The sequence below is a fragment of the Physella acuta genome, unplaced genomic scaffold (genome assembly GCF_028476545.2).
Source record: "Physella acuta isolate Inbredline_101_S28 unplaced genomic scaffold, ASM2847654v3 ptg000066l, whole genome shotgun sequence".
NCBI lineage: Eukaryota > Metazoa > Mollusca > Gastropoda > Physidae > Physella > Physella acuta.
This window is the reverse complement of record NW_026731586.1, coordinates 283,730-300,202: the sequence shown is the minus strand read 5'-3', so window position 1 is coordinate 300,202 and position 16,473 is coordinate 283,730. Positions and strand designations below refer to the sequence as shown.

At 34.3% G+C, this 16,473-nt stretch overlaps 2 protein-coding genes across 3 annotated transcripts; one reads left to right on the top strand and one right to left on the bottom strand.

Moving 5' to 3' along the window:
- Positions 1-211: 211 nt before the first annotated feature.
- Positions 212-1,427, bottom strand: LOC131951665 (ankyrin repeat domain-containing protein 50-like). The gene has a single exon (XM_059314019.1). It carries the CDS (start codon positions 1,376-1,378, stop codon positions 212-214), a length of 1,167 nt encoding a protein of 388 aa, XP_059170002.1. The 5' UTR covers positions 1,379-1,427.
- Positions 1,428-7,699: 6,272 nt separating this feature from the next.
- On the top strand, positions 7,700-14,761 carry LOC131951713 (mitogen-activated protein kinase kinase kinase 3-like). Of its 2 annotated transcripts, XM_059314073.1 has the most exons (6): positions 7,700-7,790; positions 8,588-8,673; positions 9,860-9,973; positions 11,778-11,963; positions 12,157-12,331; positions 14,707-14,761. In XM_059314073.1, the coding sequence occupies exons 1-5, from the start codon at positions 7,772-7,774 to the stop codon at positions 12,184-12,186; spliced, it is 435 nt and encodes a 144-aa protein (XP_059170056.1). In that variant the 5' UTR covers positions 7,700-7,771; the 3' UTR covers positions 12,187-12,331; positions 14,707-14,761. The 2 variants fall into 2 exon arrangements, with proteins under 2 accessions (XP_059170056.1, XP_059170065.1); XM_059314082.1 differs by lacking the exon at positions 9,860-9,973.
- The last annotated feature ends 1,712 nt before the right edge of the window (positions 14,762-16,473 follow it).

Genomic DNA, 16,473 nt, shown 5'->3' with positions numbered 1-16,473 from the left:
CTTTTTCATATGAAGGTGAGGTCAGAACTATCTCCAGCTACCTTTACTTTCCCTATTGTGAGTCAGGTACTCATCATTCGAACTCGAGACTTTCGGGTTAGCAGTGGCACTCTCTACCATTCGATCCCACCGTCTCATCTATCAGTATAACTATATACACATACTGATACAAAAATGTAATTATACTCCAGAATGTATATAGTCAATATGTCTAAAATTGCATAATTGCATTTCGAGGTGCCGTAAAGCTGCCTGGAGACACTACATTTTGGGCCTGAATTAACAGATTCCGAAAGTTTTCAAGTTCCGATTGGAAATTTTCCGCGTTAGCTCGGTGCTCCAATAGAAGATTCACAATGATGGTGTTCTGTGTAAACGCCGCCATGAGTAAAACGGAAACTCCGTTGTTGTTCTTGGCGTTTGCGTCAGCACCATTTACCAGCAGCAAGCGTACGAGTGCGCCGTTTTGTTTCGACACTGCGCACATGAGTGGGGTTATTCCATCACTGTCTCGTATGTTTACATCCGCGCCGCGGGTCAGTAACAGACAGACAATATCAGTTCTGTTTACTGACGTCGCTAGGATTACGGCTGAGTGGTTTGATGAATTGACTAGATCGACTTTAGCACAGCGGTTTAAAAATAGCGCAACCAGATGGGTGTACCCTTTTCCCGATGCTATCATTAAAGCCGTCCTTCCGTCATTGGATTGTGTATCTACTTCAGCGCCTTTCTCCAGAAGCGTCACTACCGTATCATACATGTTCATCTCTGTTGCTATCATTAACGGCGTGAATCCTGATTTGTTTTTAACGTTGATTTTTACGCCTTCCGTTAGTAACATGTAAGAAATTTCCGAATGGCCTTTTGAAATAGATAACATAAGAGCAGTTCGGCCTGATATTGTTTCTAAGTTGATATCAGCTCCATGTTCTACAAGAAGTTCTACCGCTTCCTTTCTGCCATAGTAGCAAGCATAATGTAAAGCGGTCCAGTTGTCGTAGTTTTGTATATTGACGTTAGCCCCTGCCTTGATTAACACATACATGGTGTTGAGGTGTCCTAAAACTGAGGACACCATCAGAGCCGTAACACCATCTGTAGTTGTTTCATTGGTGTCGGCACCTTTGTTAATCAAAAACCTCACGTCATTAGATTTACCTGACTTTGCTGCCCCCATTAGCACAGTCCATCCATCAAGTTTGATGAAGTCAACTTGAGCGCCTCGGCTAACCAAGAAACGTAACAATTCTGAATGTCCGCACTCCGCTGAAATCATTAACGAATTTACACCATAAACAGTAGCGTGATTAACGTCCGCTCCGGCTTCTAAAATGGCGTTGACATTGTTAACATTCCCAGCTACAGCCGCAAACATAAGAGCTGTCCAGCCGTTTACATTCTTCAGGCGGACATTCGCACCAGCTGTAAGCAACGACGTGATTATGCCCGTGTTACCTACGTATGAAGCAAGCATCAGCGCGGTGTCTTGTCGAGATGTGGTGACGTAGTTCACATCAACTTTGTTTCGTATCAGATAATTCACCTCACTCTCGTTTTGTATACTGACAGCTAGCATCAAGGGAGACCACTCCAAAAAAGGGGGAATAATCTCTAAAATGTCACCGTCCATCTTAAACACACCTTCAAATCTTTCCATCTTCTAAAATCGAAATGGAAAGAGATTAAATAGGATCCGGATGTGCTAATCAGAAAACGGTGGCTGTGCTGACCACTAACACAACACTGGAGATGCTGCAATCAGATCAATCTGGAGCACAGGATAAAATAGACATAATAAATCGAATGTTATTGTAGTACTTTAATGATATAGGTGGTTAATAAAAACTCTTATCTCCTCTTTAAAAAAAGATTTGCTGACTACGTGGTTTCCTGGAAAAAAAGATAGAAAGTATAGAATTTAAACATCTTTTGCCTAAAAAAAAAAATATCGATTTTTGAAATATCCAATATTTAGGTCCGCCCCACTCCCCACAAGTTTCAAGTGCCACCCCCCTCCCGGTGTAAAATGTCTGAAAGAAACACTGCATACAAAGGACTAGTGCAGACAGATTCACCCGGTCCGGAAACACTGACCAGAGGGCTGACCTGACTGACCTAAATTAACCTGACCTGACCTGACCTAGCCTAGCCTAGCCCAGCCCAGCCCAACCTTACCTAACCTAACCTAACCTAACCTAACCTAACCTAACCTAACCTAACCTAACCTAACCTAACCTAACCTAACCTAACCTAACCTAACCTAACCTAACCTAACCTAACCTAACCTAACCTAACCTAAACTAACCTAACCTAACCTAACCTAACCTAACCTAACTTAACACAGCACAGCACAGCACAGCACAACACAACACAACACAACACAACAAACATAACATAACATAACATAGCATAGCATAGCATAGCATAGCATAGCATAGCATAGCATAGCATAGCATAGCATAGCATAGCATAGCATAGCATAGCATAGCATAGCATAGCATAGCATAGCATAGCATAGCATAGCATAGCATAGCATAGCATAGCATAGCATAGCATAGCATAGCATAGCATAGCATAGCATAGCATAGCATAGCATAACATAACATAACATAACATAACATAACATAACATAACATAACATAACATAACATAACCCAACCCAACCCAAACCAACCCAATCAACGTAGCGTAACGTAACCCAAGCCAGACCAGTCCAATCGAACCTAACCTCAACATTTAATCGAATACACTATTACCATCACTCTCGTCTCATACCCTATAATATCGACCACAAAGTATCTATATAACACAACAAAATGACACAAGAGATAAGCAGTATAGGGGTCATCCATAAATGACGCCACACTCGTAGGGGCGAGGGGGGGGGGGGGGTCCGTAATTTTGCGACCATGTGTGATGAGGGGGAGGGGGGGGGTCGGATGTTGCGACGCCACACTTTTGTTTTAAAAAAATTCAACTGCAATTTTGAGGGGGGGTTGTAAGTTGAGGTGTGACGTCATTTTAGAGGGGGGGGGGTCTGGCTTTTTGTGACGACGTGTGACGGAGGGGAGGGCTGGTGAGGTAAAATAGTCAAAAAAGCGTGACGTCATTTATGGATGACCCCCCCCCCCCCCTACATGTAAAATAAATAGTTCATTGTCAATCATGTAACTTTAAAGCCACATTTAAAAACAAATTTGGAATAACAGATTACTATGATTTAATTTAAAGATTAAATATTAGCCTATAGACTAGATTCTAGATCAATAACGTGCAGGGTTTCTTCCAGATTTATTTCTCCGGGGGGGGGGGGGGGCTTCCACTCGAAGAGATGCCTAGAAGAAACACTGATAAACACAGCAGTTTTTAATGTAGTACTAAAACTAAATCACTCTCTTTTTATAGCGCTTTTTATATGGTCATGTTATTTGTTGTTTTTCTATGTCTAGCCCATCTATATTTCTAATATGTTTCTTTAAACACATAAGCCCTAACCCTAGATGAAAATTAGAAAGTCTATCTATTTTCAGCTAGATCTAGATCTAGTTGAATAAGTCTATTCATCTAGATTATTCTAGATCTAGATCTAGATCAATCTAAGAAAGTTTATTTTTCCCTTTAAAATTGTAAACATTGATCCTCTAAGACTCTAAGGTTATATTAGTAGAAGTTACAATAGTTATCAAGTTGATTAAATAATAACATCGTCGTGTTTTTAATGGATCCGTAAGCTTTGTAGAAAAAAAATATGAATATGTAAGATTTATTTTAACAAAGAAAACAAACAGTATTTACTTTACCTGTCTTGTTAGGCCTAGCAGCAAGCTTTGTGCGATCTTTACACAGAAACACATGGATGACGTGTGCTATTTTTAGATGTTAACACGAAATGTATCGGGAATTCCCGTAGGTATGACGATAAGCGTACGATAGAACGATCAATATTTGGGATTTTTTTTTATAAGTCAACACCGAATTTTATTTTGTTTAGCGAATGTTTGGAATTTCGATTTCGCTGTAGGCCTGCCGTTCAGTTTCGTTTTCGTATTATTATAAAATAGAAAAATTGATATTTTTAAGTCTTACTTATACCTAGGACCTAGGCCTACATGAGTTTATAGTAGTGAATCGACTGTAACAATTTTAACTACGAGCTGACCCGCGACGTAGCATACGCCGCTGTTTAGATAATTTAGTTTAATTCCTATGATTCAGTAATTCATAATTTGTGAATTCGACACTACCAATGCTGTGATTGAAGGGCGATTATCCTCACCCTAACTTTCCACTCCTCCCCCCCCCCCCCTCCCCGCCTCCGTGAAAGCAGCCGTCTGTGACAACAGTTTACAGACGACAATGAAAAGAGCAAGCAGAACATGCTATTACCTCCCTTTAATTTCAGATTCAATTCGTTTACAAGCTAAATTATCTGCCCCTAATAGCCGTCACTACGATTGAAAACAGCTCACCAAACTGGTGCGGGGGATTGGGGGGGGGGGGGGGGGGTTAGCGATATGTTGAGCTTACGTCTTGGTGGTGTCTCGCATGGTCCCCACGTAGAGAATTATATATATAGATGACTATTATATTTATAACACACATCAATGTGCTGATGGTCGTATCGCTCAATCAAAGGCGTTATAGAAATGCCAGGGGCGGAGATCTAGCAAGCAGTTTTAAAGCCTAACAGTGTGTTATATATTGCGCACATTTTAAATAGATCAAGCTAATGTCAGTTTCTTTCAGACAATTTTCTCCGGACGGGGGGTGGGGTGGGTGCACTTGAAACTTTCGGGGGCTGAACAGTGGCGGAACTAGAAAAAAAGGGCCACCCCGCAAAGAATTTTTTTGGGCCCCATATATATATATATATATATATATATATATATATATATATATATATATATATATATATATATATATATATATATATATATATATATATATATATATATATATATATATATATATATTAATTTATTTATTTACATGTATATACGAAAATACCAACACAGAATACTCATTTCGGGCTTGTTCGAAATTTAAAAAAAATCACTAAAATACTTAGTTTTTACAAATAAGTAATACAAGTTACAACAGGTCATTTGTGAGATTGCTATTAGTTTGTTTTGAAAATCTCTGTTATAACATGTTTACTTAGATGCCGTCATGAGTAAGTCGGTCGAAATAATATAAAGCATGAAAGCTGTGTATGTGTAATGGTTTCTCGCCTTATGTTTATTTTTATGTTTTTTTCTTATAATATTATTAGTTTTAAATGCGTTTCCTTATTATGCTTTGTTATTCTTTATTATGCATTTTTTAAAAAAATAATAATTAAGAGAAGTAATTGCTTTTTAATTTGTTTAGTGCAAATTTATTAAAAGGCGCTTAAGAGCACACATATTTGACTAGTTAAAAAAGGGAAATAAGTCATGGAAGTGGTTTGAACAATTGCGTATCTTTCACGCGATTGGTTTATTTTCAAAAGAATTTTGCCGACAACAGCGTGTGTTTGATTGTAGGAGAAAGAGGACTTAAGATGGTTTCTATAGAATAAAGAAAATCCAACCGCAGCTGCAGTATTCTTTTTACAAAACAACCATGAAGTCAAAAATGAAAGAAGATTTTTTTTTAACTGTTAAAAAATTGATTATGGTCGGCTGCGGGCCCCTAAACGTCCCGGGCCCCCCCGCAATGCGGGGTCTGGCGGCACTGTAGTTCCACCCCTGGGGCTGAAGGGGGGACACCTCTTAAAGTATAAGATCTAGAATCTATATTTTATATTTACTTTTTTCTTTTATTTCGTCAAGAGGGGGGTGACACCAAGGCAAAAAATAGCAAAATATAAAGAGAAAAACTTGAAGGGGGGTACAAATCGAAAGTTTGAGGGGGGGGGGGGGTGCAAATCGAAAACTCGAAAGTTTGTCCCCGGGAAGGGTCGCAACGCCTCTGGGGGGGGGGGGGGGGGTGACACCATTAAGTGCCGCATCGGGTGACACCCGACCTCGCTACGCCACTGAGAGTATGTACAAAATCTTGACTTGGGTTGACTGAAGCTTTAAATGGTAATTTAAACAAGTAATGCACAATAAATAATCTTATATTATTATTTATTTTTTCAAATCTCAAACCTTGTTTATTTATTTAAAAAGTTAGGCCTAGACACAGAGTAGATCTAGCTTCTACTTTTCTGGGCTATTTGACCCTTGCCCCTTGGGTAATCAAACGATATGGAAGGGGAGACTACTCCCACAGAAAAGTAAAATGGCGCTGATATATACAAAAACGCTGTTCCTCGGCCGTACTTCAAATAGATCTACTTACATCTTATAATATAAATTATAAAGTACTTAGTACAGTGAATATTTATTTAGATAGTTTGCAAAAGACAACTTAAAACAAAGAATCTTGAGATATATTTGGTGAGAAATCTATTTAACGAGAAGATCTAGATCTAGAATTCTAGATCTAGGCACACACTGAAGCACAAAATTGAGATGAAAATTGTGCAATTCGATTTTTTTTACTAGATCTACTTATTATTTAAATTTATGGTAATCTATCGTTTTGGGTACGTAAAATCGCCCGCGACTATTAATGTGAAAGACAGGTGACTCCTTAAATTTTAATAATTTTTTCACATTTTGAGGAGGATTTATGTTTTGAAAAATACAAAAATGTTTCCTTGTTTCATTTATGTACCTGCTTTCAAACAATTGAATTAAAACTTTTCAATAATAAATGAAGACTAGCGATGTTTCCAACAGATGCAACAATGCTCATTTACTATAGCAGCCATCTTGTTTAAGTTCTTTCTTTGTTAACGTATAGCGCAAGATTCAGGGGAAGGCAACTCTATTTTACAAATGGCTGCAGTTTATATAGGAAATCCTGCTCGTAAATACTGCTGTTTAAAGTTAATTTCTTGCCTATATTGATTTATTTAGTATTATTTAGCTATTGATTTAGGTTTATTATTCATTGTCATTTATCTATAATATTTGACACAAATATATCAAAATATACCTTGACAATGAGGTAACTTTTTCGAACATTAGAAGCCGCGGGCGATTTTACGTACCCAAAACGATAGATTACCAAATTTATTATATATTAACTATTAACTTATTAAGTAGATCTAGAATCTAGATCTAGATAGTACTTAAAGAAGTTAAAATAAAATATAACTAGTGGCTGCAGCCAATTAAAGTTAAAAAAAACAACTGTAAGACAGTTATAAAGATTGCCAGAGCGATATTAATTATTAAACATATAGATTCTAGATCTAGATTAGGAATGTTGGGATATTTTTCCTAATTTTATCATAGAATGATAAAATGTAGGGCCTACACAGATTAATCCTATAATATACCCCATTGATAAAAATACCAAATTTATTCTAGGCCTAATAGGTTTTTTTATATGAATTTTTAAAGTTATGTATTAAACTTGATACATATCACTGTAACATCAGATTTAATTGTGTGATTGGCTTTAGGCTTGCATACTCAATGCATACCACTGCTGCTATTTGAGATATAATTATAAAACTTTGCACATTAGTGCTAGAGAGTGTGGGCAATAGAAATATGAAAGTAAAATCAAAATTTGATGAAGGATAATTAGAACTAATCAAGTCAAATTTTAATTTTAATTTTTTTTCCTCACAGTATTCATTAAAAATTAAAGGCTTTTTTTTTAAAAATTGAAAATTAAAAGAAAGAAGTTATGCCCTGCCTAACAGTAAACTACATTTTCTATAGAGATGTGCTACACTAGTGAAGGTAATTGTTTTTTTGGCGACATTTTCTTTAACAGTTCAGTTTGTTGTCGTAGTAATGTCTGTAATGATAATTCATTGCCTTAACTAATTCACCCCAAGGGTTAAGTACCCTGATTAGCATGATCAGCTGTAAAATACTCGGTGATCATTAGTCTAGCAAAAATTGGGGGAAAGAAAAAACAACCAGAAATCTCGCTACACCCAAAAGAAATAAAAAGAATAATAAAAAACAAACAAACACAAATGTGGTCTGACACAAACCTTCACTACAATAAAGATGATGGATATTACAATTTGACATGAAAACAACAATACATAATCTTTTGACTCAGAACAGGCCATAACAGACTAAACCAACACATGCATAAAAAACTAAAAATTGGGTGTGGTGAAATGTGCCCTTGTGAAAAGGCCCCAGAGAATATGGAGCACGTCCAAAGCGAGTCAGACACTGGTCCCTGCTCACCCCACCCAGGGAAAAATTATATGGAGCACCTGCAGATCTGGAGACCACAGTCCGGTTTATTCATGAAGTTGGGCTTGTTGTCTAAATCCTCCACCATATTCTCAATTAAGAACGAAGAAGAAGAAGAAGATTAGTCTACAGATTTATAATTAAAATGATTTGATTTTTATTACTCATCCTTAAATCATTATAAGGAATTATATTTTCTTCATATGATTATATAATTATATACTTAAAATACCTAGAAAATTACTTTTTAATTAAGTTATCATTACATGTTATAACAAAATTTTCTTATTTTCCCTTGTCAAAATCAGCAATTATAATTTCAGAATTAAGAGAAGGCAGATTTGCATCTTGTAGACCTGCAAGTTTTAACAATGAACACCCTGATAAAAAGACCAGTATAAAAAGTTTGGTAAGTTCATGTTGCTTGAAAATTCTATAATTTTGCTATTGCTGTATTTTGTAGGACACTTATTTTTAACCTGGGTTTGACCAAACCCTGGAGGTTTGGTAAGTCTCAGGGGTTTAGTGTAGGTCCAGACACACCCAACTCATACGATTCACTTTTGGATATGTCAGTGCGGATTATAAAACTATTATAAAAGAAGGGTTTAGTGAATGTGCATATGCAACTGGTGGGGTTTGGTATCTCTAAAAAAGTTAAAAACTGCAGATGTAGGAATATTAATTGAGACCAGCGCACGCAAGCTCAGAAAATCTCACTCTCAGTAAGATTGTGTGTGATTCTTATTGAGTTGGAGACAAGAATTGTGCTTTGTCTATGAATGATGGTGAATTTATTGTGTGATACCTTACAATATTCTATTGAGAAAAATTAAGAAGAAAAACATTGGTTGGTGTTTAGTAAAACTTGAATTGGGTGCCCACATTTTCCATTGCAAACACCATAAGCAGCATGTAATTATGTTAAGTAATAATGTACTATTAAAATATTTGATGCTTTAAATTAAAATCTTAACCCATCTTTTTACTGTATTGAACACTCAAATATTTCATTATGTTAAATTTAGCCCTTAAGACTTTGATAAATACAGATTGAATTATTATTACAGTTGAACTCTGAGAAAATTATATTACAAAGTAATTAAATTAATTAAAATTTTGCAGTCTTTAGTAAAGGGCCTGGTGTTAGAGTGTGTAAATCTAGTGATCCTGTGTTGAAATCTGGGAGATAGATTTAGTTTTGTTCTGCATTTTATTAGTATAAATTTAAATTGTTTAAGATAAAGTTTAACCTATATTTCCTTCTGTAAAGATTAGCACTACCAGTCACGATTATTTTAAATTAAATAGTAATATAGGCTAGTATGGCCTGAAAGATTTTAAAATAATTTACCCAATAATAGAATTAATTGTTTACATGGCTGAATTACACAAAATTGAATTTAAAACATCATTTTTAATTACATTAAAATTAATTTACGTATGAAGTATCTAAGTAAACAAACAAAAGAAAAAATAAAAAATAATTATAAGCAAAATTTAAGTTCATCTGTCCAGTAATTGTGTTCATTTGCATGTGTACATAATAATTCTCTTTAAAATATTAATTTCAAATGGTATTTTTTAAATTACAGCGCATGTTATATAAAGTAGTGAAGTATCTCAGGCAAATGGACAGGGTCAAAATAAATGTTATGTTTGCCCTAAGCTCTTCATGTTTGAAAGGGTTCAATGGGAATGTTGATGTGGTAAGCTATTTCAAGTATACAACATGTTCTAAGACACATATTTAAGTCAGAAAATGTCATCTTGATATATTATTATGTCTATATATATATATATATCTATAATATAAGAGCGTGTGTCAGTCTGTCATCGCTATAGATTTTGAAACCATAAAAGTAAACATCGCACCAAACTGTGCTTTTCAGTGCACCGCAGTGTCTTATTATAAGTAATAGAGTAGGGTTTGTTTATATAACGGCATAGAGCTATTTTATAATTTCCACTGTTTGTACAATTTTGCATAACGTAAAGAGAATATTAAATACACGCACATTGCTAAAACATATTAAAAGGATCAATGTCAAATATCGTTTTCGTTAATATTCCCAGAAAAAGTGGATACATTTTAATAACATAATAACAGTACGGTAGAAAAATCTAATTAAACTGCTTAGTAATTTTGCCAATGGAGGTAATTCAAAGATAAATTGAACTTACGCTAAAAATGTGAATGCAAAATCTGCAAGACGGAATAATTGTTGGAATAATATAATTAGCAAAATGTGAATGCACATTATGCAGACGTGTAAGAGTACATTATTGTTGGAATATTATTATTAGCATTGATTGATAAAAGGCTATCTTTTATTTATTTTATTCACTGAATGTACTGTTTACTAATTATAATTTTTAATCAACTATTCTCCATTACTATATTAAGTCATCACGTTCATTAGGTGCGCAATGGTTTTAGTCATGAAACTTTATTGTAAATTTTTAAAAGTACTGAAAAAAATGCATGAATTTATAAAGTGCAATATGGTCGGTAAAACACGGATATTCTAAATACTGCCTTTAATTTATTTGCGGAAAAGCTAGGGGTTTTATAACAGAGGCTTAGCAAGAGGGGGGGGGGGGGAGGGTGGAAATGGAAAGTTTGAGGGAAGTGGGAGGGTGTAAATCGAAATTTTCCGCTGGCGCTAGGAAAGGGCGCGATTTGGCGCTACGGGATAGACTGTGAGCAATATGCCTTTATGATTACATTTAAATTGAGTTTATGTTGAGTGTTGTGTTTGTTTTTTCATTTTCGTTTTTTCTTTGCGTTCGTTTGTGTTGTATTTAGTTTTGTTCTGTTCCCAACTTGGTACATTTAAAAAAGATTTACCGTGTGTTGTGGTTGTGTTGTGGTTGTGGTTTTGTTGTGGTTGTGGTTGTGTTGTGGTTGTTTTGTGGTTGTGTTGTGGTTGTGGTTGTGTTGTGGTTGTGTTGTGATTGTGTTGTGGTTGTAATATGGTTGTGTTGTGGTTGTGGTTGTGGTTGTGTTTTGTTTGTGTTTGTGTTGTGTTTTTGTTTGTTTTGTTCTGTTCCAAAGTTGGTACATTTTAAAAAGATTTACCGTGGCGGAACACGGGATGCTGCTAGTATATATATATATATATATATATATATATATATATATATATATATATATATATATATATATATATATATATATATTGTATATATTTTTTACTTTTCATATACTCAGTCTTCATTGTACACCTGCCTAATAACTTATGTTACTGGGAGTAAGAAAATGTTAAAAAAATATTTGGATGTTGAAATATGTATTTCTGTGAGTTTAGTATTAGGCAGGGGCTGAAATCCGGTAGAATCTGACATCCCCTCTTACTAATCCATAACAGGTAGACATGTTTAAATATGTATATTAAAAAAAGTATTATTAAAGTAGTCTTTTTATATGTTTTAAAATAAAGTTAAAATATCTTTAGACTTTTTAAAATTTATATAATACAAATACCTTTGTTTTCAAATGTCTTTGTGCAGGGATCATTGGATGACTATCTGCAACACAGGGGACCAGCTACAGAAAGTTTAACAAAGGTCTTCACAAAGCAAATTCTAAAGGGCCTTGAATACTTACATGACAGGGAAATAACCCATGGAAATTTGACATGTATCACAGATAACTTTTGTTATTTGTTACCAACCAATGAGTTATGGTTATTACTAGTAATTTTCTTTTCTTAATAATTTATTTAATTTAGTCGAATAACATCTTTCATTTTCCTTGACATAAACTGAACAACAATGTTTCTTTAAATCTACGTTTTGACCACAAAAACATTTCTTTTCTTGAACATCTTTTTTTTTACTTAGTTAATGCTTTCTCTGCAAAGTAGTTCTTTTCCCATTATTTTCCCAGGCAAAAATACTTTACTTGGGCATCATCTGAATCTAAGGCTCTCAAATTTTGATGTAGCAAATACTACTGCAGGCCTCTGTAAATGCTTACCAGTTTGTCCAAAAGAAACTGTTCAGAGACCCAACACCAGTTGTTTTCCTGATAACTTGGTCAACAAACACAGATTTGATCTTTGGTAAGTAACACATTTTATTCATTTAGATACAGCTGAGCAGAAATTTTAATCATATCAACTTAGCTTTATTTAATGTTTTTGGTATTACAAACTTTAGGAAGCATTGCTTTGTGTGTGTATATGTTTACTCAACCTCTGTACCCAATTAGGATGATTGACGGTACCGATGTACGGTACCGATGTCCGATAATAGACTTCCAAAAATAGGTGTGTTTTTAGGTTTTTTAAATGCTAAAAAATTTAGTAGTATTGTAATCTCAAATGGAAGGAAATGGTGGAGGCCTTATGCTCCATAAGGAGCAAAGAGGACTAAGTCAAGTCAAATCTCAACTAGTTTTATGGTTAGAAATTGCGGTTAGGCATATGGTAGGACAAGTGTTGGGATTAGAGATAGGGTAAGAATTCGAGTCAGAAAAACTGGACTTTGCAATTCTGTTCATTGTCTGTGTGTGCGGATGTATGTATGTCTGTGAACACGATAACTTGAGTACCGTTACAGCCAGGTTGATGAAATTTCATATATAAGAATTATATCCAATTTATAGTTTTCTATCAACTTTTCAGCAATTTCCGATAACCGGAAGAGGAACTTATTCTTCTTATAGTTTCACAAAAGCCTCTAACTTGAGTACTGTTTGACGTAAACAAAATTTCATATACAAGTAATAGATCTAATTATCTGCCTTCTCTCAAATTTTGAGCAATTTCCGTTGACTTTATACGCTATCTCCAATTTTCTCAAAAAAAAGCATATGAATTTATAAAGTACTAGTATATGCTATTTCCAATTTTCTGAACAAAAAGCATATGAATATATAAAGTACTATTATTCCACACTATTATACACATTGTTTGGCGTTCTATTCTTTAGGAGATTCTAGTCCATTTTTAAAAGTTTAAATATGTAAAAACTGATTAAAAACCATGTCTATATCCCGAGTTGCCATCCCTATAGTGTTGTAAGAGAATATTCGAGAAAGTTTAGGGCAGATCACTCCCGCTTTATTAGGAAGATGCTATTATCGGACATTGGTATAAAAAATCCCACCCCCTTTAATTAAAGTAAGTCTTCAGCAGTCTGGGCAATCACAAGGAAAATGTAATCTTTCATTCCATAAACCAAGTCAGATTACAAAGGGTAGTGGGGAAGTGCTTGTAGAGGGGAGAGCAGGAGGGGGGGGGGGGGTGGTGGTTTAAAAAGCATAATGACACTTTTTGTATCTTTTTAAAGTAATGTCTGAAACTGAATTTTAAACAATATCTCACAATTTTAGAAGATACTTTTTTGTTTAAAAAGTCCCAGATTATTTTAGAGAGAAATCACTGTTTAAAAAAAAATAAAAAATTAAATTACAATTACAAAGTGGAGATGGTAGGCCCATTTTAAAGAAAGGGGGGGGGGGTGATCTGGCATATATAACTATGGAGATGGGGTAGTTAAAAACCTTTTTAAAAGGATCAGATTATTTCTGCATGATGTCAAATAAAATTTAGAAACGCCAAATAGAGAAATAAAGCGTGACTAATTGGCTAGTTCCTTATCAAATTGATGTGCCAGGTCTAGAATGCTAAGGGGTCAATTTTAAATCACCTGAGTGACTGAATTAGTCCAGTAATAGGCCTTATTTATAAGACTTGTCTGTAATGCATTGATGTGAATGCTGTGAGTAATTCATAAAGTATCTCCTAAAAATATGAATCTCTTTACAATTTTTAGTAATGACAAGACTACCTGATATCCTTGGTTATCAGAGTTTTGGGGAACATCCATAAATGACCTCATGTTTGTGTGACGATTTTTAATCTTTCCTCTTCCCTCTGTCACACATCGTCACAAAAAGCCAGACCCCACATTTAAAAAGAAGTCACACCTCAGACAATATGTTTTTGTCTTTTAAAACACAGATTTCAGCTGAGCATAAGTCTGACCACACTATTCCTTCATAAGCTTAGGTTACAGAAACAGGTTAACTCTACTTCACCCCGTATCCCGCCAAGTCCCAGTATGGTAACTTTATCATTCACATCTAAAAAAAAAGTCACACCTCAGTTTACATGCTTTTATTGTTAAAAAAACATTGACTTCTATCTATAATATTTTCTGATCTTGAACCTCATTTGAATAATAAATACATAAATTATTAAAGCTAATGTAAAACTAATAATAATGAATTAGAACTAATCAAGTGTGTTGTGATTTCCCAATGTGCAATATCTATGAGGGGAAATAAAAAAAAAATCATCAAATCCATTTTATCAAAGACTTAGCCTTGTTACAATGTACATTATATTAGTCATGAATTAAAACCTTTGAACGAATGAAAATTGCATCCATATCCAATATCCCCATGTCTAATTTTACCTGCATGTCCCAGGTGTGTTGGTTGCGCTGTAATACAAATGCTGTCCGGCACTCTCACCTGTACTGGCCAGACAAAAGACCAACTACTTAACACCCCACCAGACGACCACGCCCAACTGGTGACCTGGTCCCCAGGACTTAAACAGTTTTTGGACTTAATTTTTCAAGGTCAGCAGAGTGTTCTAGTATCTGCTGGTGATCTTCTGAAGCAGTCCTTCATCACAGACACAACATAGCCAAGACTTCATTACAGACACAACATAGCCAAATCTTCATCACAGACACAACATAACAGTCTTCATCACAGACACAACATAGCCAAGTCTTCATCACAGACACAACATAGCCAAAACTTCATTACAGACACAACATAGCCAAATCTTCATTACAGACACAACATAATCAAATCTTCATTACAGGCACAACATAACATAATCTTCATCACAGATACAACATAGCATAATCTTCATCACAGACACAACATAATCAAATCTTCATTACAGGCACAACATAACATAATCTTCATCACAGACACAACATAACATAATCTTCATCACAGACACAACATAACATAATCTTCATCACAGACACAACATAACATAATCTTCATCACAGACACAACATAACATAATCTTCATCACAGACACAACATAACATAATCTTCATCACAGACACAACATAACATAATCTTCATCACAGACACAACACAACATAATCTTCATCACAGACACAACATAACATAATCTTCATCACAGACACAACATAACATAATCTTCATCACAGACACAACATAACATAATCTTCATCACAGACACAACATAACATAATCTTCATCACAGACACAACATAACATAATCTTCATCACAGACACAACATAGCCAAAACTTCATTACAGACACAACATAATCAAATCTTCATTACAGGCACAACATAACATAATCTTCATCACAGACACAAGAAAGTTTTCATCACAGAAACAATATAGTCAAAACTTCATTACAGACACAACATAGCCAAAACTTCATCACAGACACAATATAAATTCTTCATCAGAGATACAACATAATTAAGTCTTCATAACAGGCACCACATTTTTTTGAAACCATTGTAAGAAATAGAACATTTAAAAGAACAATTAAAATATATTTAGTGCCGTATGTAATTGTGTTTCTGTTTCTAGTCATTTATTTTCTATTCCTAAACAAAAATTGTAAACTATTTCCTTAACTGCAAAGCATTAGATATAGAATTTTAGAAGACAAATTGAAAATAATTCTAGTGCTATTGTTTTGTTGCTTCTGTTTCTAGTCATTCTGTTTAATTCCTAATCCTAAACAGAAAAATGTTATCAATTTCTTGAAATGCAATCCATTTAGTTGAAGATGTAGAAAAACGGTTTTTAGTTGCACAATGGAAAGATAAAATCTTAGCATTTGTTTTTAATATCTTTCAAAGGTCTTTTGTTATTCATTCTTTGTTATTTTCTGTACATCATTAAGTAAAAGCTTCACTAAAACATTGAAATATCTGCAATATATAAAAATAATAATGGGAACTAACTCTTTTTACCGAAAATATGTTTATATTGTACTACATGAATATTTTTTTGCCCGTTGTATTGAGTTTAAAATATAAAAATACTGAGTAAAAATAAATTTGTGAAGATTTATTTCAAATTGTATAAATGTATAAAGCTGCCTAAAATAATAAATATTTATCAGAGAAACTGACGTCTGTTTTTTATTGTTCTTTCATAAGAAAGAAATACTTTATTAGTTAT